At 45.9% G+C, this 26177-nt stretch overlaps 1 protein-coding gene across 3 annotated transcripts in view; it reads left to right on the top strand.

Annotated features, from left to right (window-relative positions):
- The first annotated feature begins 1406 nt into the window (after window positions 1–1406).
- Window positions 1407–26177, top strand: part of Fzd6 (frizzled class receptor 6) — a 30533-nt gene continuing 5762 nt past the window's right edge. Inside the window, exons 1-4 of one of the 3 annotated variants that reach the window (XM_057792653.1) lie at window positions 1407–1763; window positions 2327–2670; window positions 19469–19665; window positions 24524–25541. In XM_057792653.1, coding sequence (XP_057648636.1) covers window positions 2494–2670; window positions 19469–19665; window positions 24524–25541 — 1392 coding nt within the window. In that variant the 5' untranslated portion in view covers window positions 1407–1763; window positions 2327–2493. The remainder of the gene's footprint in view (window positions 1764–2326; window positions 2671–19468; window positions 19666–24523; window positions 25542–26177) is intronic. The other 2 variants (XM_057792654.1, XM_057792655.1) reach the window with 2 other exon arrangements.

A 26177-nucleotide genomic window follows, 5' to 3' on the forward strand; every position in this document is an offset into this window, starting at 1 on the left:
AAATATTCCTTCTATACAGAAACTTAAAATTTTGTGAGCAATATTCCTCCCATGTAGAAGGCTAATTCTCCACAGAGGAACGTCCTACATAGAAACCCATTCTGCAGTACATAAACTGTCTGAGTTTGAATGATATTAAGAGTAATTAAGATAATATTACATTTTCTTTAACACTATTCGCCATTTACACTTGTTCTATGCTTTTGATTTTGTTTCTGTTTTGTTTTGTTTCAAAGCAGGGTTTCTTTGTATAGCCTGGCTGTCCAGGAACTCGGAGATCGGCCCGCCTCCGCCATCCGGAGTGCTGGGATTAGAGGAGAGCGCTTGTCCTAAATTTTGGATAAAGCTGGAAAAGAATTCTCCTCTCCAAATTTTAATATTTTGCAGATCTCAACTTTCTTCTGGATATTCAGTGGTGCTGCTTATTCCAGGTTATGACATGTGACATTTTTCTACAGCACAGTGGATTCGGCTAACAGCGGTCTCAGGTTAGTTTACAGACTGGAAATGGAGTGTCCCATAGTAGGCACCTTGCTAGTAGGCACAGAGCCTTGGGTTCTCTACCCGTTAGGAACAACAACAAAGTCACTTCGCATTTGTCAAAACGTTTCAGCAAGTTAGTTTGTGCTTTATACCAGAGTCCTGCAGATTATATGTAAATGAATGTCAAAGACTAAAAAAGAAAAAGAAAGAAAGAAAAGTACCCATCATTGTTCCCACTTATGCTGTTTCCATAGCGAGGGCTCTAAGCACTCCCACGCCCCTTTTAGGTAATTTAACTTCTTCACGGTGGCAGAGCTGGTGCTACAAACCACGTTGACTAAAGCTCAATCTGTGGGGAATTTCCCGCAGGAAAGCTGCAGAACCAGCCGGAGCTGGACTTCCACCGGCACCTGCCGTCGAGGGGGTGACCAGAGCGCCCGAGTTAATGGACTTTTTATTTATTTATTTATTTATTTATTTATTTATTTATTTATTTATTTATTTTGGTTTTTCGAGACAGGGTTTCTCTGTAGTTTTGGAGCCTGTCCTGGAACTAGCTCTTGTAGACCAGGCTGGCCTCGAACTCACAGAGATTCACCTGCCTCTGCCTTCCAAGTGCTGGGATTAAAGGCGTGCGCCACCACCGCCTGGCAATGGACGTTTTTTTAGATAAGTCCCCGGAAAGCTACACGCGGGCCAACTCCGAAGTCACCACGGAGCAGATCCACGCGCGGTGTGTTCCGGATTGAGGGGGGTTGGCTGTCGGTGAGTCCTAGGCTGGGTCTGCCTGGCAGCTCGACGTGGGCCTGGCAGGCGGAGGGCTCGCCCGCTCGGCGGCGGCCGGGGGTGGGAGGAGCGGGGCGGGCGGGGCGGGGCGCGGGGCCGGTCCCACCGCCGCCCGCTCGTGCTGCCGCGAGCCCCAACCTGCCCGGTCGACCTGGAGGCGCACGCAGTCTCGCGGGATCGCCCAGCTCTCGCTCCCCCCGAGGCCCCGGAGGCGGTGGAGGCCCGGACGCTGCCCCCCACCCCGCCGTACCCCACCCCAGCGCACCCCTCCCCGGCCCGGCGAGCCGTCGGACGCGGACGGAGAGCCGCCCGAGGTGAGGCGACCCGGCCGACCCGACGGGGCGGGTGCCGCAGGTGCGTCTGACTCCAGGGTCCCCGCAGGCCCCGGGACGCCGCGGCTCGGCTGCAGGCCGGGGACAGGTGCCCAGGCGCGGGGCACCGGGAGTTCAGGGGAGCCACCCACCCACACCGGTGCCAGGAGCTGCGGATGGAAGGTTTGCGCTGGGTGGGACGCGGGTCGGAGAGGGCACGGGTGAGCGCACCGAAGGGAAGAGTGAGATTAACACCGTTGTAGACTCACCAGGCTGGCCCGCTCTTCCCTGGGGACCTCGGTCAACCCTGCCTGACAGAGCGGCCTTTTGGGAAAACAGGAAAAGCATATCCGCGGAAGACTGCTGTGGGAGCGAGTGCTAAAGTTAAAGAACTCTGGGTCTCAGGGAATCCCACTGGGACTGTTTTCCCCCCAATAGCGAGATTACCAAGATTACCGAGGGACCCTGGGCTGCACGCCTCCACACCTCCCTTCCAGCCCTTTCCCACCTCCAACCTGCTCACCCCATGTTGGCCCAGCGTTTCTTCCCAAACCTTCCATCAGCCGCTCTCCAGAATGGAAGCTTCCTCAGCAAAATGATACATTCCATGCCGAGGCAGGTGGAAACGCATCTCTAGGGTGGAACTTTCCATCATTTCCCCCCAGTGTCAGTTACCTAGAATGAAGTTTGACGTGACTTGATTGACAGATGTGGCTGATAACACACTTTGGTTATGTTTTTTACAGCGGCTGACCCAGGACTCATTTTTTCAGGAAACAGCTTCCTGCAAAAGGGTGAAAATAATGGAATGAGGCGTTTGAACGTTTTTTAATCTCTGAATGAGAATCTTCTGATGATGCGAGGGGTTTAAGGTTAACCCTAACCATGCGGTAAAATCGGAAGTCTGAAGAAAATGGAAATGGCCCCATTTCTGTTGCTGGGCCTTTTCCTACCCTTGGTAAGAGGACACAGCCTCTTCACCTGCGAGCCCATCACGGTCCCCAGATGTATGAAAATGGCTTACAACATGACCTTCTTCCCCAATCTGATGGGCCACTACGACCAGGGGGCTGCTGCTGTGGAGATGGAGGTCAGTCATATAAATTACTTTATACGTAGTTTTTTAATTATCACTTTTTAATCTTTAAATATAGTTTTTGTTTTGTTTAACCAGTCATGGTTTTTAAAATTACTTTTGAAAATTTAGTCCCCCCCCCGCCATGTTTCGTGCATATTAATTTGTTTAGAACAAGGGTTAGTTCATAATGAATGGTGATTGCAGATGACCGAAACATTTTGCTTTCCTGAGTTTTGGATGGTTGCTTCTCTGAAATGGTGAATTCTGAATTCTTTCAATGGTTGAGCTAAAGTTGAAGAAACTTGCATGTTTTTTTTTAAATAATTATCATTTGGTTTAGTTTTACCAAAGCCAATAAATTACTGGAACGTCTCGGCATTAAGGACAATGTTTACCAGAAAAGTGACTTTTTCTCAGGCATGACATTTAAGTATGTGTTCTTTCTGTAAGTTACTTGTGAGAAGAAACCCCACTTGTGGGGTGAAGAGCGGGGTGACACTAAAGATTGCCCCAGGTGCCTCGGTTACCTACCTGCCTCTGGTTTAGAGATAGGCTAATATCTGAGGGAGGTGTGGGAAGAAAGAGCTACCTGTAGAGACAGGAACCTGCCCTGCCACACAGATCTGGTAGGTTGATAAGTTTCGTGAAGGAAAGAAGAGACAAGTGTGTTGTTTTGTAATCTTTCTCTAGAAAAGCTGAAGGCAGTAAAGCTCTTCCTAAAGTCAAGCTGTCTCCAAGAGACGAAACCCCTAGAAACAGGGTCTGGCTAGAACTTTTAAAACTGGCTCCGTTTGCCGGGCGGTGGTGGCGCACGCCTTTAATCCCAGCACTCGGGAGGCAGAGGCAGGCGGATCTCTGTAAGTTCGAGGCCAGCCTGGTCTACAAAGGGAGTTCCAGGAAAGGCTCCAAAGCTACAGAGAAACCCTGTCTCGAAAAACCAAAAAAAAAAAAAAAAACAAAAAAAAAACTGGCTCCCTTTGATCTTGCAGCTTTGATGGTCTTCCATTGTCTCCTTGAATAGCTGTCTGACCCCCTCATTCAGGACTCCCGTCTGGGCAGGACAGTTTTGGATACTAAGATGCAACATTAAGAGAGTCACAAGTTACATTGTTGTAGTTTCAGTCGTTGTTTCCCAAAGCAATGCAAAGTCTCCTTCCGTTTATCAGATGAGGGGCACTGAGGACTGAGCACGGTCCCCCACTCAGCCACATCCTCAACCCCGTGAGGTGTTCTTTTGAATTCTCAACAAAGGATCCTGGGAGACTTCCATTGATCAATCAGGACCCTAAGTATGTGCGGGAACACCAGCAGGCGCTAATTACTGCGTTCCTTCTTGCTTCTCCCATGATGCTATGTTATAGCTCATTTTCCAGGGAGTGTTCTTCAAATACCTGTTTTAATCTGGCTTCCTCTCTGGGTAGTAGCTATGTGCATTTTAAGTCTGAATGCTGGCAGTGACCTTGTAAATTCCTAACATTTACCCCGAGTTCCTTCATGAGGATGGCAGCGGAAGGTCAGAAGGACGCACTCGGCCGTGGGAAAGGCTTTCTTAAAAACAGTAAAACTGGTTTCTGCCACATGTAGTTTTTTTTTTTTAAAGACAAGTGTTTGTTTTGTATCTTAAAAAGTTGTTTTTTACTTACCTAGCTTCTTCCCCAGGTAGTTTTTTGTCTGGACCCCTCTAGAAGGATTTTCCTCTTATTTGTGTGCTGATGTTTCCAGTCTCTTCCTGTAGCTTCATGCACTGCACGCTCCTGGCTTTGGCACTCTCCAGGTGTCGTGTTACACGTCCAGTGAATTAGCTTTAAGATACAGACTGAAGAATTTCGTGGCTGTCATGGCAGCCACTTGTTCCTTTGTTCTTCTCTTGTCTTTTTGCAAAGACTTTTTCTTTTGAGACGGGATCTTGCTTAGCTGCCCAGTCTGGTCTTGAACAATCTCTGGAGGCCAGCTAGGCCTCAAACTTAAAACCTTCCTCCCCTTTCTTCCCCAGTGGCTGGGGTGAGAAGTCTGCCAGTTGGACAGGATGTCTTTCCTTTTTTAACGAACAGGGTCTTCTTGTGTTTTCCAGACTGGCCTAGAACTGGCTGTCTAACCCCGGGCTGGTTTTGAGCTCATGATCCTCCTACCTCCGTGTTTTGAATGCTGGAATTATAGGCACTCCCCGCCATGCCTGCCTCAAATGTACTCTCTTAGCTACCAAGAATTCCATATGAGTCAAGAGATCTATCCCATTTCTCTTTTAAAAATGTATTATTATTATATGTGTGTATCTGTACAGTGTTGTGTATGTGTGTGTGTACAGATGTGCCATGCACAGTGCCAGTGTGGATGTCAGAAACCATGTGTGGAGATGGGCTTTCTCTTTCCACTGTGAGTTCTGGGGATCTATCTCAGGTTGTCAGGCGAGTACTTCCCCACTGCGCCATCTTGTCAACTCTTCTTTCCTTTGATGACTCCCTTTCCATTTTTTTGCTAGTTAGTCTCTTTTACTGAGTTTAGGTAATTATGGGACATTGTTAATCTGTGATGAGATAAGATAGAACACTGGCTCTCAAAGTTTAGTTCATAGACAGCTGCTTCTGAGCACCTTAGAAACCCAGATCTCTGAAGACCGCATGGCTGTTTAACAAGCTTGTCCAGTGTTATGATTTGTTAAAGTTTAAGACCCACTAGTTAAACCTTTCCCATGAAGGGCCACATCTGCTGGGTTTTATAGACTGGCAGGCTCTGGAACAGCTATCTACCTTTGCAATTTGAGCAGGAAAGCTGTCATGGACAGTCTGTGACCAAAAAAGTATGGCTGTGTTTGGTAAAACTTCGGTGTGTCTACAAAAGTGGGCAGTAGGCAGGCCTGCGAGCTGTACCTTGCTAGCCCTTGCTTTACAGATAGAATATCATGGGATAAATAAACATTGTTATGCATTCTTAACAGTATGTTACCCAGGCTGTTTCTTATTTACTTTCCACATGAATTATTCATTTGTGTGTGGTAGGGCACGGAGAGGTCAGACAGAGGAATATGTGGGTGCCTTTCTCCATTGCTTTCTACTGTATTGTCTTGAGATGTGATCTCTCACTGAACTGGAATCTCACTGCTTGGGCTAGGCTATCTGGCCAGCAAGTCTTTGGGACATACCTGTCTCTGCCCCCGTTGCTGGGGTCACAGGCATACACAGCCAAGTTCAGCTTCTTATGTGGGTGCTGGGAACCTGACATTAGATTTCCATACTTGCGGCTCTTACTGTTTGTGTGAAAGAGAAAGCCCCCCCCAGGCTTTCACAAGGTGTGACTACTTTGTCCCCAGCTGGTGAAACTATTTGGGAAGGATTAGGAACCTCGCTTGGAGGAGGTGTGTCACTGTGAGTGGGCTTTGAGGGTTCAGAAAACTGACACCTTTCTCTGGCGCTCTCTCTCTCTCTCTCTCTCTCTCTCTCTCTCTCTCTCTCTGCCTCCTGCTTGTGGATCAACATGTGAGCTCTCAGTTACTGCTCCAGCACTATGCCTGCCTGCCATCATGCTCCCACTGGGATGGTCATGGACTCTAATCCTTTGAAACCATAAGCCCCAAATAAACACTTTCTTCTGTAAGTTGCCTTGGTCATGGTGTTTTATCACAGCAATAAAAAATATCTAAGACACTCCTTGAGCCGTCCCGCCACACTCCAAGTGTGAATTTAAATTTTTTATAATTATTTTGAACTGTGTATATGTGCATATGCTTGTGTGAAAGCATTGCATGTGAGTGCAGGTGCCTGCAGAGACCAGAAGAAGGCACAGATTCCCTGGAGCTGGAATAACAGGCAGTGATAAGCTACCGGAAATGGGTCCTCTGCAAGAGCCAGCAAACACTTTTTATGACTGCGCTATCTCTCCAGCCCCACTCTCCTCCACCATATGAGTTTTGTTGTTGTTTTTGAGACAACTTCTCACTGCATGACTTTGTCTGGCTTAGAGCTTGCTATGTAGACCAGGCTAGTCTCTAGCTCATAGAGATCCACCCACCTCTGCCTCTGGAGTGCTGGTATTGAAAGTGTGGACCGCCATACCTCACTCTATATGAATTTCTAGAAAAATTTATCACAGGTCAAAAGGATCTTAAAATAAAAGATTCCCGTTTTTCCTCCTCTTTTTATTACCTAGTCATAAGGTCTTTTGTGTTACAAAGAGTTAAGTGTGGCTCTGGTTGATAGCTTGGCTTTGTGATAAGAGGATGTTGTGCAATTGAACTCTCCCTGGTGGGAAAACAAATGGCGGCTGCTTTTCCATTATGTTTCCTTTGTTTTCTGTCTAGAGCATCGTTTCAGAACTTATGAGGCTGACATCCTGTGAGAGAATGATTTCATTCCCTAGGACTGAGGTTGCTCTAGGGAAAATGGAAACAGGAATATTGTATTATTCTTTGTTGAGGTCCAGGCTGAAGCAGAGTCATGTGTTGTGTTTAGACTAGCAAGTGGCCATTCTGCTTTTAAACGGTGTAAAGGAAGTAAGCCATAAAAAAAAAAAAAAACCAAAACTTTTCTACCTGCTAGTATGCGCGTGCGCGCGCGCGCGCTTTTGGGGAATCCCTGGGACTCTGCCCTCCTATCACTTACCACCTCTCTTCATTCTTACACCCAAGTTTCTAAAGGAGAGCAGATGTTTCGTGTGACCGAGGTACATTGTTGTTAGGGTGCACTGTGTAAAATGGCTGTAGCTATTCCACAGGTACTCTAGGAGCAACAGAGGTGAAGTAAACACTTCAGAGTGTGCTCAGCTGAAAGTGTCGTGACTACTGTAGACTCCTCTGCTCACCTTCCCTTGGGATGTGGTGTTGTAGACACAGGGAAGGTTCCTTGACTGCTTCTGGGTCTTCAGAGTAAAGATAGACTCCCATGTGAGCAGATAGGGGCCTGTGGATAGACACGGAGCTCCCATGTGAGCAGAAAGGGGTCTGTGGATAGGCACGGAGCTCCCATCTCGTTTCTTGGTACCTTGTAGTCTAGGATGCTGTTAGTCATACCCTCTGAAGAGCCTGTCCACACAGGGAAGATTGTGGTGATTATTGTAGGTAATAAGTTTTTTTCTCTGTTTCGTGTATTTGCAATGTGTACCTGTGTGCAGTGTACTTAAAGGGGTCAGAGAACAGCCTCGTGGCATAGATTCTCTCCGTCCCCCTGTCTGTGGTTCAAGGCAAGGTTGTGAAAGCATTGTACCCAAAGAACCAAGTCCATCCATGTCTTTTGGATCTTCACAACCCCACACCTCTAGATAACTAATAAGTTCTTTCAGAGAGTTTAAAAGCAGTGTCAGGCAGCCTGGGTGACACAGAGGCAGCCTGGGGTACAGCAGAGCAGGTCCTTGTCTCTTTTCTCACTAAGGACTCTCACTCTCTTTTATCGACGGCTCTGGAGATTGCTTGACTGTCTCTCAGGTCTCAGCACAATCACTAGACGGCAGCTTCCTTTCTGGTGCCCTTCTCTAGCAGGAAGCGAAGCCTCGCACAATTGTGGGCAGTCCTGAGCGTCACCTAGAGTAGAGAGCATAAGTTCTGAAATGACAATTAGACACTTGCAGCCCCTTGGCACGTACCAACAGGATTCTGACCCATGCTTCAGGAAAAGGATGAATGTTCTTCAGTAGTGACTGAGATAAGCCCAGCTGAAACAGTGCTCCGGGACCACTCTGCTTAGATTTACCCTTGACGCTTTCTTAAAAAAAGAAAAAAATCAAACCCTTTCTTTCTCTCAGTACCACAGTTAGAAATTCTAGTCCCCCCCTTTTCAGGACTTCTAGCACAGCCAACCCAAGGCACTTTTTCTGCATACTTCACTGAGACTAGCTGGTATCCGTCCAACAAATTATTTGAGTTCATAGATCAATAACAGAGACACCGTTCAATTACGAGGCATATGACAATGAATCAGATAGACCTCCGTGCTCTCGTGGAGTTTACAGTCTCATCAAAGAAATATAAAACGATCTATCTGGTCTTGTCTTACTAGTTCATTATAGTTTTCGGCAAAGGTTTGTATTCTTTGATTGCCTTTTGCCACAGCTGCTCATTAAGCAAATGTCTTCTTTTGTTTACAGAATGCACATTTAGAACTATTTTAATATTATCTTGCTCTCATTGTTGCTTTATTTCTTTTTGTGCTTTTCGTTCTTTGCACTCTGTAAAAGGAGCCTCCTTGGGTTTCTGTTTTCTCCTTAAGGTAGGGCGTCTGGACCAGTCAGGCAGCAAAGGAGCTGACCAGAATAGCAGTGGGCAGCTCAGGGCAGCTCGGGGCAGCTCGGGGCAGCTCAGGGCAGCTCGGGGCAGCTTGCATACTTAACAGGCAGAGGGGAATTGGAGCCCAAGCTCAAAGGAAACAAACTACACCCAAGACCCTGACGTAGGAGGAGTCTACTTAAGAGAACTTAAGACTTTCACTGAGGGCAGATGCTGACTGGCAGAGATCCGGGGTCTGACTTACATGGCTGTACAGTCCATCTGGATGTGCTGATGTATTAAGGACTCCAGACTGTTTGCTTCCCTGCTTTGGGCATCCTGACCCCTCAGCAATAGCCAGGTCAGCCCCAAGGGGAAGTCATATCATTGAATTTAGATATTTCTTCCTGCCACCATGACCCCTTTGTTCTGGAGCCTTAACAATCAAATCTTGGAATAATGAGAAAAAACAAAACAAAACCGTGATTGACTCCACAGAGTGGATATTTTGTCTACATGGTTAAGAGCTTCCTCTGCATTGAACCTTTTGTCTTGCGTTCACACACAACCAAATCACTGGACATTATAGACTCGTTTTGGAAAAAATGTGCTCACATACTTTTCCAGATTTCCAATCTCAAGTCCTTCCATCTTCCTCTTTAAAATAACCGTGTGGGGCCAGCAAGAGGGCTCAGTAAGTACAGGTGCCTGCCCTGAAGTCTGATCTGAGGTGCATCCCTGGGACCCACATGGTAGAAAACAAACTCAAAAGTTGTCCTCTGACCTCTACATGTATGCCATGGTCTGTCTGTCTGTCTGTCTGTCTGTCTGTCTGTCTCTCTCTCTCTCTCTCTCTCTCTCTCTGTCTCTCTCTCTCTCTGTCTCTCTCTCTCTCTGTCTCTCTCTCTCTCTCTCTCTCTCACACACACACACACAGAATTTAAAACAAATTTTCTTTTTACAATATCCCTATCTGGTTATTAGTCATAATCTATTAGTGTAACTTCTTATCTCAGACTGTCTTTCAGCTTATAATATGGGTAAGATATAATAGTTAAAATTCTATTTACTTAGGCCTCTCTCTGAATAAAGTTGCCATGATATGACTTTTGGCTGGGCCAGCTTGTATAAACCAGACTGTTATTGTTCCTCCTCTGTCATTTAGTCAAAGGGAACTCCACAAGGCCATTAGTACTGCTGCTGCTGCTCTTGATTCTGTCGTGCTGGTCTTGAATGCAGGACCTTGGGAATGCCAGGCAAGCTGTTCAAACGTGAGCTACACCCCAGCCCATCAGCAATTTTTAAGAAAAAAACAGCAATATGGCAGAAGTAGATATTCTAAGAACTTAAACAATCACAATCCGCTTATGGTGCCACTCCATGTCTTTAAGATATGCTCAGCCACTTGAATGCTATTGGGTGGGCACGCCTGACGTCATGAGTAGGTGAGTTCGATAGCTCCCAGGTCATGAGAAGTGACTTAGGTTGGTGATCTAGATGTTATTTAGATTCTCTAGATATCCCCATTGTTTTGCTCACTGTTAGGACTAGTATCAAAACCAAGGGGGAAAGTCCCTTTAATTCAGTAGAATAAATTTATTTGCTCTTATGTCTTACCATGGGTCTGGAGCATAGGTCTCTGGCCTCAGTGTAATGAGTGTAAGTCTGACATCTGTGAAACGGCGATGTGGTTCAGGGTCTCTGGCAGGGAAATTAAGATGCAGAGCTGAAAAGCTTTAGGCAGTGTGGTTCTCATCTGAAGGGTTACCAAATAGATCTCTGGTCCCAACCACAGTTCCCAAATCAGTTGATCTGAGGTAAAGTGGCAAATCTGCCTTTCTAAGAAGTTCCTGAGAGCTGCTTTAGCTGTTGATCTATGGAATACTCTTTGAGAATCCTTTTCTAAGGTAAGTTCACCTGGACGCACCCATGTCCCTTCTGGGTGTGTTAAAGAGCACTGGTCAGGTTAGAGCTGCATGCAGGTGCATGGCCACACAGATTTGTCGCAGTAAGGACATTACATCTGAAAAAGAACCTTCACCATGCACGTAGGGTTGCTCAAGACTAAGAACACATCTAGTTTCACTGGGATGTTAAAATGGGCAAGGAGTGGGAATTACTGGTTTTGATGGTGTCACTAATCTCAGAAAGCTCTGTTTATCTACATTAAATTTTTAAAAAATTTTCTACCATGATACAGAAAAGTTCTTACTACCTTGTGTTTGGCTCTTTACCCCATGATAATGTTTGTAGAAAACCAAGATGGTGAGTGTACTTTTGCTAAATAAAACTATTTAAGGCATATACATAGAGATTTTATAGGTGACAGTGGACTGACTTAGTGTAAAGCCCATTTACTGTCTGGCCTACAAAAACCCTGTTTCTGAAACTAGCACACCAAATCCAGATTCTCTGAGAAACAAATCCATAGTTATTGTTGGTTTTACTCTTTGGCTCTTTGTGGGGGAGCCACCCAGCTCCCAAATAAATCACACAGTGTCTTATTCTTTCTTAGGAATGCCCGGCCTTAGCTTGGCTTGCTTCTGGCAATTTTTCTTTACTTCTGTCTACCTTTTGCCTCTGGGCTTTTATCTTTCTCTATTCTCTACCTTTCTTTACTTCTTACTCCATGGCTGGCTGTGTAGTTGAGTGGCTGGCCCCATTGTATCCTCCTCTTCCTTTTCTCCTTCCTTGATCTCCTGTTTATTCTCTCTGTCTGCCAACCCCAACTATCCTTTCTCCTGCCTTGCTATTGGCCATTCAGCTCTTTATCAAACCAATCAGGTGTTTTAGACAGGCAAGATAACACAGCTTCAGAGAGTTAAACAAATGCAACATAAAAGAATGTAACATCTTTGCATCATTAAACAAGTGTTCCACAGCATAAACAAATGTAACACATCTTCAGGTAATAGTCCACAACACATATTGGTACATAAAATTGTATTCCTTTTTTCCATCTTTCTCTGGTCCCTCAGAAGAAAATCTCAACATTGTCTTGCAACTAGTTTTAGCTTTTTGTTTTCAGATTTTGATTTGACCCTTACAGTTTATGCCAGAGTGGAACTCTTGATTGAAGCATTTAAGAGTGATGGGGAGAGCCGGGCGGTGGTGGCGCACGCCCTTAATCCCAGCACCTGGGAGGCAGAGGCAGGCGGATCTCTGTGAGTTTGAGGCCAGTCTGGTCTACAAAGTGAGTTCCAGGACAGGCTCCAAAGCTACAGAGAAACCCTGTCTCAAAAACAGAAATAAAAACAAACAAACAAACAAAAGAGTAATGAGGATGGAGCAGAGGCGATTTACTTTCTTTTTACAAAGTAACACTTTCCAAGAAGAAAGACCTAGCTTCAAAACGCATGAAACAGCACTCTGACCTTGTCACACATCGTAGTCCTCATCAGGATGCTGGGTTCCACTGCTTCCTAAGCACTGTCAGATCCGGTCTATGGGAAAGAAAAGCATCAAACTGATAGAACTTGACAGCCTGTAGCATCAAACTGTGTCTTTGGTTTTCAGCTTCTTGGGCTCTCAGTCCTTTTTAAATCTCATGTTTTAGCAGGGCAGTGGTGGCGCATGCCTTTAATCCCAGCACTTGGGGGAGGCAAAGGCAGGTGAATCTCTGTGAGTTCAAGGCCAACCTGGGAGCAAGTTCCAAGACAGGCTCCAAAGCTACAGAGAAATCCTGTCTTGAAAAACAAACAAACAAAACAAAACAAAATCTCGTGTTTTGGGACTGGAGAGATGACTCAGCGGTTAGGAGCATTGCCTGTTCTTCCAAAGGTCCTGAGTTCAATTCCCAGCAACCACATGGTGGCTCACAACCATCTGTAATGAGGTCTGGTGCCCTCTTCTGGTCTGCATACATGCAGACAGAATATTGTATACATAATAAACATTAAAAAAAAAAATCTTGTGTTTTACTCCGTGTGAGTCAGGAAATGAGGGCGCTAGTCATCCCGTTCTCTAAACGGTGGTCTTGGAACCGTTGCTTCACACCGCCATCTTTGTGGTCTTCATTCTACTTTTGAGTTCTCTGGTGGCAACTGTGCAGGTGATCTCCTGTTGTCTTCCTTCATTGGATGGATCTTTCCCAGGTGTGCTCAGGATCCACGAGACTGCAAGACTAATTCAATCTGACATCTATGTATCGTATATTGCGAGATTTTCATTTCTGAATGGTAATAGGATGCTAACTGCGTCTGGCCTCCAGGTAGGCCAGAAACTCAATTCTAGAATTTGTTCCATTTACTGAGATCATTTGCAATCCAGGCTTTGTGGAATTTCCATGCTAGTTGGTCTTTTTGGTTGGTTTGGGGCATGGTGGAGGACGATGAATAGAGCTTGAAGAGCTAGTAGACTCCATGATGAGGCTGGCCAATCAGATTCAGATCTTGGGCAGCCATGCCAGGCCTTTGGCAACAGTTGATCTCACTGCAGCCGTATCACCTGATCTATTCACATCTCTCCTGCCCAGTCTCTTCCCAACAGTCATACACCTAAAGCATCTAGAGGGCCAGGCCTGTGCATTTGTTGTCAGAGCGCCTCCCTGTCCCTCCTCAGCTTCTCTAGCATCTCCCCTACTTTGAGATTCCTGAAGTCGAACTGCTGAAGAGATGGAGAGTGAGTGTTCACGCGGGTTGCCTACCAAAGGGGCGCTGTGCTGTGTTGGAGTTTAGTGCTGCCACGCATGTCTCTGTTGCTCTTCATAAACTCTTGAGCTATCGTGAATGTCCTTAGAGGTCATTTGGGAACCTTCTCTCACTTCTCTCTGAGAATACCCTGAGACTCAGACATAAAAAAATTATCTTGTAAGATGACATAGGCTAAACACTATTTAGATTCTAGTACTGGCAGTATATCCTGTCCATTAGAAGATCATATAAAATAGTGCCTTGTTCTTGTTCTCATATCCATTTATTCTATTTTAGCTGGTTTTATTTATTTATTTTTTCAGAACGGAATAGAGGTGTGAAATTCCCTTGTCACTTGCTCTCTCCTCCCTGGTTCCTGGTACTAACGGTAGCCGTTCTGTCTAAGGGTTTCAGCCAAGGATTGACCCTTGAAAGAACCTATTTTACACTTCTCTGGGGTTAAAACTTCAATTAACAGGACTACTTATTTTTTTATTTATTTGGTTTTCAAGGCAGGATTTCTCTGTGTAGCGCTTGGCTGTCCTGAATCTCTCTCTGTAGACCAGGCTAGCCTCGAACTCACAGAGATCTGCTTGCCTCTGCCTCCCGAGTGCTGGGGTTAAAAGCATGTGCCACCACCACCCATCTGAACTATTTTAATCATATTAAGTGCTAGACCCTCAAAAGTGTTTTGATACTTTTTATGTGTGACCTTCTTTGAGACCACAATAGAAAAATGAAAAATACACAAGTTAGGCTCACTAGAGGGTCGAGATAGTTCACCAAATAGGAAAAACAAATTGAAGCGTTTGAGCATTTGTTTCCTCCAAAGTTTATATGACATTCTCTGTGCAAACACCCACAATTATACCATGGAATTCACAGTATAAAACTGAAGGACATAAGGAATATCACAGGCCAGATTTTTAGTCTTTGTATCTAAAGGTTTGGTTTCCAGATATGGAGCATGAACCATTCTGTGGGAAAACATTGATTCCTAACAGGACTTTTACTTCAAAAGATTGGGAAGAGACTTTCATCCTGTCCGTGTTTTCAAGTGACTTTCATGCTGGGTCCAGTAGCAGGCTGACCCATTGTTTGAAGCAGTGCGCGATTCTAAGTTATTCACTCCAGAGTTACCTGTGCACATTCGAGAGTCAGCGCCTTGTTTGGGATGATAGACGCTGCCTGAGGGCGTTGACGTGTGACCTGTGAGTTTCTGTTGTAGATTTCCAGTCCTCTCCTGACACATCCCCTCAGTCCTTGTTGGATTGGGGAAGGTTTGCTTGTCTTGTGGCTGGAGAGAGAGATTTTCAGCAAGACCTGGGGTAAAGAGTTCAGAGGAGAGACTCTGGGGTCACATGGGCTAGAGTCTCCTGTTGCCGACAACTCTGTCACTGCACAAGGTTACTTAACCTCTCAGAGCCTGACCCCTTATCTGCAATGTTGTTCCTCAGGGTTATTGTGGTGTCTAAAAAAGCTTGTTGTCAGTTTTGATAGTTATAAGATTTGTAATATTATAATAAGAATTTATAGAAGTATAAGACTTGCAATCCACAGTTGAGGTTCTGCTAACAGTAACAGTGAGTCCAGCATAGATTTGGAATTTCCAAAATAACTTGCAATAAGAAATTGACACACTCTCCTTGTGATCTGAAGGCTTGGCCCAGCTCTGTGGTTGTGGGTCTGTGATGTCGAGGTGCCGTGAGGTCACTGTGGAAGGAAACCTAGAGAAGCCTCTCAGCAGTCAGGGTTTCCTCCCCGGCCAGAGCAGCTGTGCCTTTGTTTGCTCAGTGTGGCAGGCTTTCTTGTACTCCCCACTTAACTGTTTATTGGCTAGATGAGGTTTACACAGATGTTTTGAGAACTCAAAGTTCCTCTAAGGCCCCAAGACTAAGTCCTGCATTTTCTTAGTCTGCATCAACTTGAAAGTTGGTGGCTTCTGTTGTATCTGACCCAAGGACACGTGTCCTTCCTCCTGCACAGCGCTTCAAATGTATCAATTAAAGTGCCAGGACTCAAGATTTGGGAGATTTCTTACCTAAAAATTGAAGTTCTCTTTTTTATCAGTGCCAAAATTGATGTCTGACGATTCTGTGCTCACATCTCCAAGGAAAGGTCTGCAGGATCTAGGTAGCAGCTGCTGTTAGCCATCCCCCTGTCTCACACACCTTAACTGGTGAGTCTGGCCTTCAGACATAGTTCCAGTTTTCAGTGTCTGATCTAGGCTCTTTTCTGTATATAAATGCCAATGTTGCTATAGTAGGCAAACTGTGTCAGGGCTCTCTAGAGGAATAGAACCCATAGAATAAATATGTACTAAAAGTAGATTCATTCGGTTGGCTTTCATATGGCATAGTGGGTGCTCCAACCATGGCTAACGGGAGGCTAGAGAGGCTGAGAAACCAGAAGCTGCTCAGTATCCCACACCTTGCTGCACTTGTCCTGAGGAATCTGCAGAGCAGAAGTACATGTGTGACGTTCATCTTGCCATTGGACTGGACATCAGGTCTTAAGTGTTGGCCATCGGTTCACTATAGCAATGAAAAGCAGTTTCTCTGTTAGATGCAGTACTGTACCCTTGCATTCTTTCTACTGAAGAATCTGGCTGTCAGACACTTAAGGAGCCCTATCATATTCATAAAGGCTATTTTAAAGTCTTTCACCTATACTTCAGCTGTGTTAGAATATTCAGGGCCTTTTGTGGTACGATTGCTGGGCTCTAGTGGAGATATAATTGTCCTGGCTGTTATTGATTGTGTTTTTACGCTGGCACCTAGACATCTGGGATTGGAAAGATTGTATCTAGGTGCTGGCATTTTGTCTTTGTTGGGTGGGTGTTTTGTTCTTTGGTTTCTATTTCCTCTCTTGTTCTTAGGAGTGTGTGCAATCTGTGTGTTGCCTGTAGGAAAATCTGGGGTCCTGATAGGTGTGGGCACTGAGGGTTCCAGGTAAAATGTGTTTCTGGGTATTGGGACCTGTTGACAGAGGTTTCTGTCCCACCAGGTCCTGCAGCCGTTCAGTTCCAAAGAAACACAGAGGTCTACATTTTCCCTCTCTCCACACCTCCCTGCCTCCCCTGGCATCCAGATCCATCCCCTTTCTGTCTCATTAGAAAACCAACAGGCTTCTAAGGGAATATAATATAATATAACCAAAACTAACACTTCAGAATAGAACAAGCAGAAGGAAAAGAGCCTGGAGAAAGCCCAAGAAAGAGACCCACCGTTCATACACTCAGGAACCCGTAGAAACAATAGACTGGAAACCATAGTGTGTGTGCAAAGGGCCTGTAGGGTCAAGGTAGAGAAGAAAAACTATATATAAATAAAAATAAAAATAATACTAAGATAAAATTTTTTTTCGGTTTTTCGAGACAGGGTTTCTCTGTAGCTTTGGTGCCTGTCCCGGAACTAGCTCTTGTAGACCAGGCTGGCCTCGAACTCCCAGAGACCCACCTACCTCTGCCTCCCGAGTGCTGGGATTAAAGGCGTGTGCCACCACTGCCCGGCTTAAAAATATTTTTTAAAGGAAAACTCTGACAGGCCAGTGAGAGACAAACAGCCTTCAAAGACGCCACTGTGTTCCTTTCCTGTGGCCGTCTTCGGCTGGGCACAGCCCACCCTTAAGAGGAGTTTGTTTTCCCCAGTGAGACTCCCTTGGAGGAAGCTAAATTTTCATTGCAAGTGGTTGTCTATTGGAGATATCTCTGGCTAGGGATGGGGACACCTGTCCTCTCCCTTTTAGCTCTAGGATGTCATCCCCATCGGTGCAAGTTGTCTCTGTCTCTGAGAGTTTGTATGCACAAGCATTTCTTAGTGTCCTCCACCCCCTCTGACTGGCACACTCTTTTAGCCTCCTTTTCTGCCAGGGTCCCTGATCCCTGACAAGAGAAATTTGATGCAGGCATTCCTCTTAGGGCTGACTGTTCCAAGGTCTTACTCTGGTTGTAGGTTTCTGTATTTGTTCCCACCTGCTGCAGAAGGAAGTTGCTTTGTATATACTGTACTTTTCAGTTTGAAAGTTAATTTTTAAAATTCCTTCCAGGGCCAAAAATGTCATTATTTTACCCTAACCTAAATATTTGGCTAGATATAGAATTTTGTGTTGAAAGTGACTTTCCATCTGAATTTTAGAAGTATTTCTTCATTACCTTCTAGCACCTGATATATTATCAAATATTTAGAATTTAATCATTTGCCTATGTCCTCCTTTGGACACAGTTGCGTTCTTCTCTTTGCTGGCCTAATGCTCTGTTTTAGGCACGGTTTGTCATGGTTCATCCGTCCTCTGCACAAGCATTCATCGTCCAATTATAGTTTACAGGTGCCGTCATAGGGCAGCAGACCCTGCGCTAGGCTGGGGACACAGCAGTGAGTGGAACGGAGGTCCCTTTAATTTAATCCTAGTGGTAAAGGCAATGTCATGAAAAAAAAAATCACATAACAACTTCTTAGGTATAGGTTAGGACAAGCTACAGTAGGGGGTGGAAGGAGAGGGTGCGTAGGTAGAAGGTGCATCTCCAGGTGACAGGTGACAGGTGAGCAGGCTCTAGTGAGGTCTAAAGTGAGGTAAAGATGTGAGGCAGAAGCGCCATGGAATGAGGGCAAGCAGAGGAGAGCAAGTGGAGCTAGGGCCAGGGGTTGAGGCCGGAGCACACGGTAACGGCTCTCACGGTAACGGCTCTCACGGTAACGGCTCTCACGGTAACGGCTCTCACGGTAACGGCTCTCACGGTAACGGCTCTGCTGGTTCTGTTGGCGTCCTTGAGCAAGGACAAACTTAGATCTTAGAAATCACATTTGTGGGGCTATGGATTGATATGGGTGTGAGATTAGCAAGCGGGATACGGTGAGACCCATAGGGGTCTTTGCAGTGGGCTAGGAAGGATACAGTGACTCCAACTAGGTGGTAATAATGGGAAGTGGTTGAATTTGAAGTATAGTTTGAAGGAAGAATTGTAGGATTTGTTGACAGGCTGGATATAAACTGAAGGAAAAACAGTAAAGAATGAGCTCTTTCATTATTGTCAAGATTCTTGGCCTGATCAGCTTGGGCGTCATGAGATGGGACATTTGGGGGCGGTTTGGACACAGCAGGGCTAAGTGTGGGGTGCTTGGTGACAGCCAAATGGAGCTGTCGGGAGGCAGATGTTCACATCTGGAGTGCACAGAGAGGCAGTGCTGGTGGGTTTCCCCAGAGCCGTGTTCCAGCGCAGGAGGTGCAGGATCTGAGCTGTAGAGAATTTATTTATTTATAACCAACAAACAGATGATCAAAAGAGGAGCGCTCGGTGAAGTGGATAGGAATCCAGAACATCAGTGTCCTGTAAGACAAAGGAAAAAAGTGTTCAGAAGAGGAATTGTGTTGGTTGGTGACATAAACAGAATAAAGGCTTGGAATTTACCGTTGGACTCAGTGTGGCGGCTGTCACAAGTGGTCTCCCATTCTGTTCCTGTCACTTCTGCCGCCTGCTCACCTGTCACCTGGAGAGGCACCCTCTACCTCCATCCTTACTAAAGCGTCTGTCTCCTTCCACCCGCCCCCATACTGCAGCTTGTCCTTATCTAAATCTAAGAGTTGTTATGTGATCTTTGTTTCGTAAGGTTTGCCTTCACCACTGGGATCAAATGAAATGTGGAAGGACCTCTATTCCACTCACTGCTGTGTCCCCAGAGCCTAGCGCAGTGTCTGCTGCCCTATGACGTCACCTGTGTACTATAACTGGGTGACGAATGCCTGTGCAGAGGACAGATGAACCATGACAAAGCGTGCTTTCTAACAAAAATGGTCTAACCTATAAAATGATAATTACCATCTTATGTGAAGGACTCACACATAAATCTCACGGACAAGAATGTTACTAACTCAAGAATTAATCTCACTGAAAGAAAGCGTTAAAGACTCGTTTAGAGGCTCCGTGGAAAAGTATATCTGAACGCATCCGTGATGAACGTCTTTCTAACTGTGCCTTTCTGTCTTTTAATAGCACTTTCTGCCTGTCGCGAACCTGGAATGCTCACCCAATGTTGAACTATTCCTTTGCCAAGCTTTTGTACCAACGTGCACAGAGCAAATCCATGTGGTTCCACCGTGCCGTAAACTATGTGAGAAGGTGCATTCTGATTGCAAAAGCTTAATTGACACTTTTGGGATCCAGTGGCCGGAAGAACTTGAATGTAACAGGTGAGTTTTGTTCTTCACTGAAATGAAAACTACAAATACTGGATACTGATGGAGTTTTAGTATTGTTAGCTCTCCGTGATATCGCTAACATTAGTTGACTCATTGCTGCACACTCAAGAGGTGGGCACAGTAGTGGTGAGCACGGTCGACCTTCTGGTTAGCAGTAAGCAGACTTGGTTCTTGCTCTCAGGGAACTTACAGTGAGGAAGAAGGGGCAGGTGATAATCAAGTAATCGTTCCAGGGAGTGCACTGATGCCTGTGAGAGACGCAGCGGAGGGGCGGGCATAAAATTATATGAGAACCCTGCTGCCTCTCGCCTAAACTGGGGCTGGGGAGTGGTCAAGAAGGAGCTGACCGTGCTTTAGGAGTGGACCTCAAGCATGAAGGATAAGGCTGAGCTGCTTAGGGGATGAGACGGGAAGAACATTCTAGACAATAGGAGCAACTCCTTCAGTATCTTGTGGCAAGAAAGAGCTTGGCATAGCAAGGCATTAACATGCCTGTGAGAAGCTGAGCATGGTGCCACATGCTGTTCTCTTAGTGCTCAGAAGGCTGTGCCAGGCGAATCCAGAGTTCAAGGCTATGTTGTGAGACCCTGGCTCAAAAGGCAAATAAAACAAACACAAGCCAGTGTAGTTGTAGTGATGAGGGGCCAGAGGAGGAGAGAGAAGCAGCAGTCAGGCCCTTCCAGGTCCCTAGCAGGTCTTCTGCTGGGAGCAGGGGCTCGCCAGGTGTGTTGGCGTAGGAGTGGCTTCTGTGTAGAGCAGGGTTCTCTCACTGTGGTCTCATGAGGGCTGTTGGAAAGCTCTCCTTGGGAGTTCACCTCAGGACTTCAGGCCACCTCCCTTTTCCAGCGTTGATGAGTCGGGAGTTCACCTCAGCTGCCTCTGAGAGTTTAGCCCTTTACAGTTTTTTTTGGCAAGATGTCAGTCATTTGATAACAACTGAACTAATAAGAAAAGTGCAAAATGCATGTCCAGAAAGGAGGGAGGAGTCTGAGGATGAGGCAGCACCAGGTTCAGCCACTGTGGAGGAGTCTCCCCTCTTACTGGAGCAGTGGGAACAAAGGACAGACACGGGGCTGAGGATGTGGAGGGAGTGGGAGAGAAAGTCAGACACATGAACGACCTTCAGGAAACTGGGTGTTGAAACAGGAAGAGGGTGTGGCAGCCAGAAGGAAGCCCAGGAGATTTCCTCTAATGGGATAAGCGGTGAGAATCGGAAAGCACAGAGAAGATAAACAGAGTTTATCTGTGGTTAGGGCTTTATTGGACAGATTTAGTACAAAGATAAAGGAGCAATGTGGACTACTAAAGAGCTTCCAGGATCGAGGGAAAGCAGGCACATACAAGGTAGGAGAAACAGTCAATGGAAGTCTTCCAAGGAGGAGGCAGGATCCCAAGCACAAATGTGATAGAGGCGCCTCCTTCGTAATGATGGGACAGAGTCGGGATGGCCCAGGATGGTAGGGCTGTGTGGTTACCAAGGCTCTTAGAGATGGCAGGAACCTGCTAGTGTCTGTTGGGAAGTAGCTGGTGCCTGGATCCTGTTGAGCCGGGGAGGTGGGTTTGAGTTATAACTTTGAGAACGACAGACAGGTGGAGCGAGTGAAAGAGCGAGCAAATTGTAGAGCTTTAGGAAATGTGGGTTACCCTGAGTTAGTGGATGCTCTGGTCCCTCAAAACATTCTGCAGCAGTGGTGGGTGCATGGGCCTGTCACCTGGGAAGCAGATATTTGGGTTTATCTGTGGTTGGAGTTTTATCAGATGGATACAGTGCAAAGATGAGAAAGGGTAGCGTGAGGGACTGGAGGGATGGCTTAGGTTCCAAACATTTGTTGTTCTTGTAGATGACCTGGGTTTGATTCTCGAGCACCCACATGACAATTCACAACTTATTGTCCTGTTCCAGGGTATCTGAAGCCCTCTTCTAGCCTTTGAAGGCACCAGGCATCCACATAGAGATAGAGAGACAAAACACTCAAGCACATAGAATAAATAATAAAAGGGAAGAGTAAGGTGAAGGAACAATGAAGGGTATTACTTCAACATTAGTTAGCCGGTGACTGTCTGAATGGATGAGGACTGAGGGGGAAAAGTTAAAGAAAGCAGGACATCTCAGGGAGGTTTGAAAAGGCGGTATAGACAGTTCCTGAAAACACGCTGTCTGATGAGCGCTTACAGAGCAGAGGCAGGGTACCTGGGTTGATTACAGGAAATGGCCGGTTCCCAGGTCACCATAACTAAAGGTAGCTGGAGTGGGGGTTACCACTGGAGAGAATAAAGTTCAGAAGCCAGAGTTAAACGAGCTGTCCACAGAACGGTCGAGTCTTGGAGGATGATGCCAGCAGGAGAGAAAACGTAACACCCTTCACGTGATCTTCACAGCCTTTTTTCTATATGCCCCCTGACCTATGCGCTAAAGATATGCAGAAAAGAATTCCCGTTGTCCTGGATCTTACATCTTAGTGGCAGGAGGATGAAATAAATAAATTCTAGGTGTTCTCAGAGGTAGTGTCTGGGAAAGACGCTTGCTCTCTCTGGGGTTGCTGGTGCAGTTTCAAAGCGTGGAGGTCGTGACTCACAGAAACAGCGGCTGGTATCGACGCTGACATTTCCTCCTCTTCTTAGAGTTTTAATCTATAAAGTCGGATTTTGTTGAGAAACATCATTTTCTTATATCAAATCAAATTTGTTTTATGTTTGGGAATACCTGATAGGTCACATTGGGAAGTGGAATCTCCATCTCTTTTATAAAATTGTGTAAACCCAACATCAAACCATACATATCTCACTATATAGAGCAGATGAACATCTCTTTTTAAACTATTGATTGATCACTAGAAATATTCTCATTTCTTCTTAGATGTAAAAACGGTCTTCAGGGTTTTATGGCATCTTCTCTTGCAAACACAAAAGCAGGAGAATTTCTGGCTGCAGCCCGAGGCCGAGCCTGCTGGAAGCTTTAGCATCCGCTCAGGTGCTGGAAGCTTTAGCGTCCGCTCAGGCAGCTTCTGTTCGGCTATGGGACGCAGGAGGAATGGCGCACTTTAGGCTCTGGGTCCCCAGGACGAGGCCTCTGCCCTTCCAAGTGCCTTTGCTTTAGGACGGGTGGGAAAAGCACCCTAGTTCTTGGAGGCACAGCTCCCAGCCTGTCGGGGTCCAGGCACGCTTTTTATGCCAGGACCGTGTTGCCAGTGGTCAGTGTCTCTCCTCCCAACTGCACCTCTTGCCCGCACTCTCCTGCCTGTCTTTCCCCGTAGCACAGACTCTCCAGCACACCGTGGGAAAGTCTTGGGATCTTATTTCTCTTGCCCTCTTTCTTTCCCTCATTTTCAGTCTTCCATAGCCACACTCCCTAACTGTGTACCTGTCCCGTTTTCAAGAAAACACACTTTGGGGCTGGAACGCTGGCTTGTGTTGCTCTTGCAGAGGACTGGAGTTTGCTTCCCAGCACCCATATCACAGCTGCTTGTAATGCAAGCTTCTGGAGGACCCGACCCTCTCGCCTTCATGTGCACCTGTGTTCACATGCGCACACACATACAGAAACATAAATTGAATTTTTTTTTTAAGAAAATGTACTTTCATTTTGTAATCCATCAGCAGGTGCTCCCATCACCCAGATGACTGGGTTGTTTTATTGTTTTATTTCAAAAGATAATAAACAGAACTAAATGATGGTACTTTTTTTTTAATAAAGTTGAAAGATTGTGAGCATTTATTTTGGAGGAATTTATTTCTATCTCCCTGTCTTTGTTTTGAGACAGAGTCTCACTGTGTAGTCCTAGCTGACCTTGAACTCACTCTGTGAACTAGACCGGTCTCTAGCTCACAGAGATCATCCTGCCTCTGACTCCTGAATCAAGGTGTGTGCCACCACACACACACTCCCAAAAATATGTCCTATGGAAGAGCAGCCAGTGCTCTTAACCATCGACATCTCTCCAGCCTCTTATTCTCTATTTTCATCTTAGCCTGCTCTATTTTGAATGCATTCTCATTGTTTTTAAACCATATAGACCCTTCAAAATAACACCAGTGCACCCAAATTCAGCTCAGTGGTACAGTTCTGCACAGAAGAGAGTTAGCTGCGTGTTGCTCCAGCAAACAGCCAGTCAGGTTGGTGATGTGAGCAAGTTGGTCCTCACACTGTCCTGATGGCTGCCTTGTCCTTCTGAGACTGTAAGCTCCACCTGTCACCTCTCACAGCCACCCTAGTTTTATCCCCTTGGTCACGTGATTAGTCAGCATTGCCGTGAGCATTAGAGAAAGAATGTAGGGTGGGGGCAAAACTCAGTGAAAAGAGCACTTGTCCCGTATGTGCAGAGGCTCACAGTCAGTCGCATGCACCTGGAAATGAAGAGCGGCTGATTTCCTTGGGATTTATATTTCATATGCCATAGTTAGGCAAGCCAGTATTTTGTCTGGGGATTACCAAATTAAGTAAACTGTATACCCTCTTAAATAGTCTGTCTTAAAAGCAAAAAATATTTAAAATTATGACGCGACTTAATTATCTTCTGAGGAGGTAGATTTTTATGGCTTCCTGTCTTCTTGTTGATGCATTTATGTGAGCTGAGGCTTCATGAACAACCAGTTTTTAGTTGGTTTCAAAACTGTACCCAGCGCTAAAGATAAGCTCTCAGCCTTGCCTCTCTCCCGTCAGCTGTGAGCACAACAGGGTTGTGGTTTATACTGGGAAAGCACAGGAGAAAGTGGAGTAGACCTGAGAGGGCTTGGGGAAGAGGCGTGAACTGATCAGAGTGCATTGCGGGCTTGCCCGAAGTTCTCAGAGAACTAATGGGAATGTCATTCCATGCTGACCTCACACCCTGAGTCTCTGTGGTCTTTACAGGCTGCCACCCTGTGATGACGCTGCTCCTGTGACTCCCGATCCGCACACAGAGCTCGCTGGTCCTCAGAGGAAAACAGAACAAGTCCCGAGAGACATTGGCTTCTGGTGTCCAAAGCATCTAAAGGCTTCGGGAGAACAAGGCTATAAGTTCCTGGGAATTGACCAGTGTGCCCCTCCCTGCCCCAACATGTATTTTAAAAGTGATGAGCTGGACTTTGCCAAGAGCTTCATAGGAATCGTTTCAATCTTCTGTCTTTGTGCGACTCTGTTCACATTTCTCACGTTTCTAATTGACGTCCGGCGGTTCCGATACCCCGAGAGACCAATCATCTACTACTCCGTCTGTTACAGCATCGTTTCTCTCATGTACTTTGTGGGGTTTTTGCTGGGCAATAGCACAGCCTGTAACAAGGCAGACGAGAAGCTGGAGCTTGGAGACACGGTTGTTCTGGGGTCGAAGAACAAGGCTTGCAGCGTGGTCTTTATGTTTCTGTATTTTTTCACAATGGCCGGCACGGTGTGGTGGGTAATTCTCACCATTACTTGGTTCTTGGCCGCGGGGAGAAAGTGGAGCTGTGAGGCCATCGAGCAGAAAGCAGTGTGGTTCCATGCGGTTGCCTGGGGCATGCCTGGTTTTCTGACTGTCATGTTGCTCGCTATGAACAAAGTCGAGGGGGACAATATTAGCGGCGTTTGCTTCGTCGGCCTGTATGATCTGGATGCCTCTCGGTACTTTGTCCTCTTGCCCCTGTGCCTCTGTGTGTTTGTGGGGCTGTCTCTCCTCCTAGCCGGCATCATTTCCTTGAATCATGTCCGACAAGTCATACAACATGACGGCCGGAACCAAGAGAAACTCAAGAAATTCATGATTCGAATTGGAGTCTTCAGTGGCCTGTATCTCGTGCCCTTGGTGACTCTTCTTGGTTGCTACGTCTATGAGCTCGTGAACAGGATCACCTGGGAGATAACTTGGTTTTCCGACCATTGCCGCCAGTACCGCATCCCGTGTCCTTATCAGGTAGGAGCTGTCGTTTGGGCGACGCCACTGTTTGCTTTTCATGTCCTGGCAGTGCACTTGTGTTAGTCACGGTCAGGAAATGAGACTTCGGCTTGAGAAGACATAACAGACGTAGGGAGCCATCCCCTGTGCAGCAGTCAGGCTGGGTGGCGTGCTCAGAGTTCGTTCCTCAAGCGGTCGCTCTCGTTACAGTTATAATACAGCAAGTCTCCTGCAGTTATGTTAAGCATTAAATCGAAAACAATTAAATTGGGCTATAAAAGCAGATTAGCAATTATGAAGAATAGGCCTCATCAGGGGATTAAAAGGAAAAGTAAATTCTACTGAATTGGAGAGGTTTGTTTGCTTTTATTTATTTATTTATTTATTTATTTATTTATTTATTTATTTTCACCTCCTCTATTAGTAGGAAAATGCTATGTTTGGGTTTAACCTTTTGCACAGTGTATGGTTCTAAAAATAGAATTTGATTTTTGCCCAGCCCATCCTGTCATTCTTAACTGAGAAAAACGCACAATTGAAAATGTTTCTTGTGTCTCTGATGCTTATGATTAGTATAAGGAGCTGTTTTTAAATTGTAAATTCCTGAAAATATATAATTTCTGAAAGCATTTCAGTTGAATTGTTAAATAAAAA

The sequence above is a fragment of the Chionomys nivalis genome, chromosome 17 (genome assembly GCF_950005125.1).
Source record: "Chionomys nivalis chromosome 17, mChiNiv1.1, whole genome shotgun sequence".
Lineage (NCBI taxonomy): Eukaryota > Metazoa > Chordata > Mammalia > Rodentia > Cricetidae > Chionomys > Chionomys nivalis.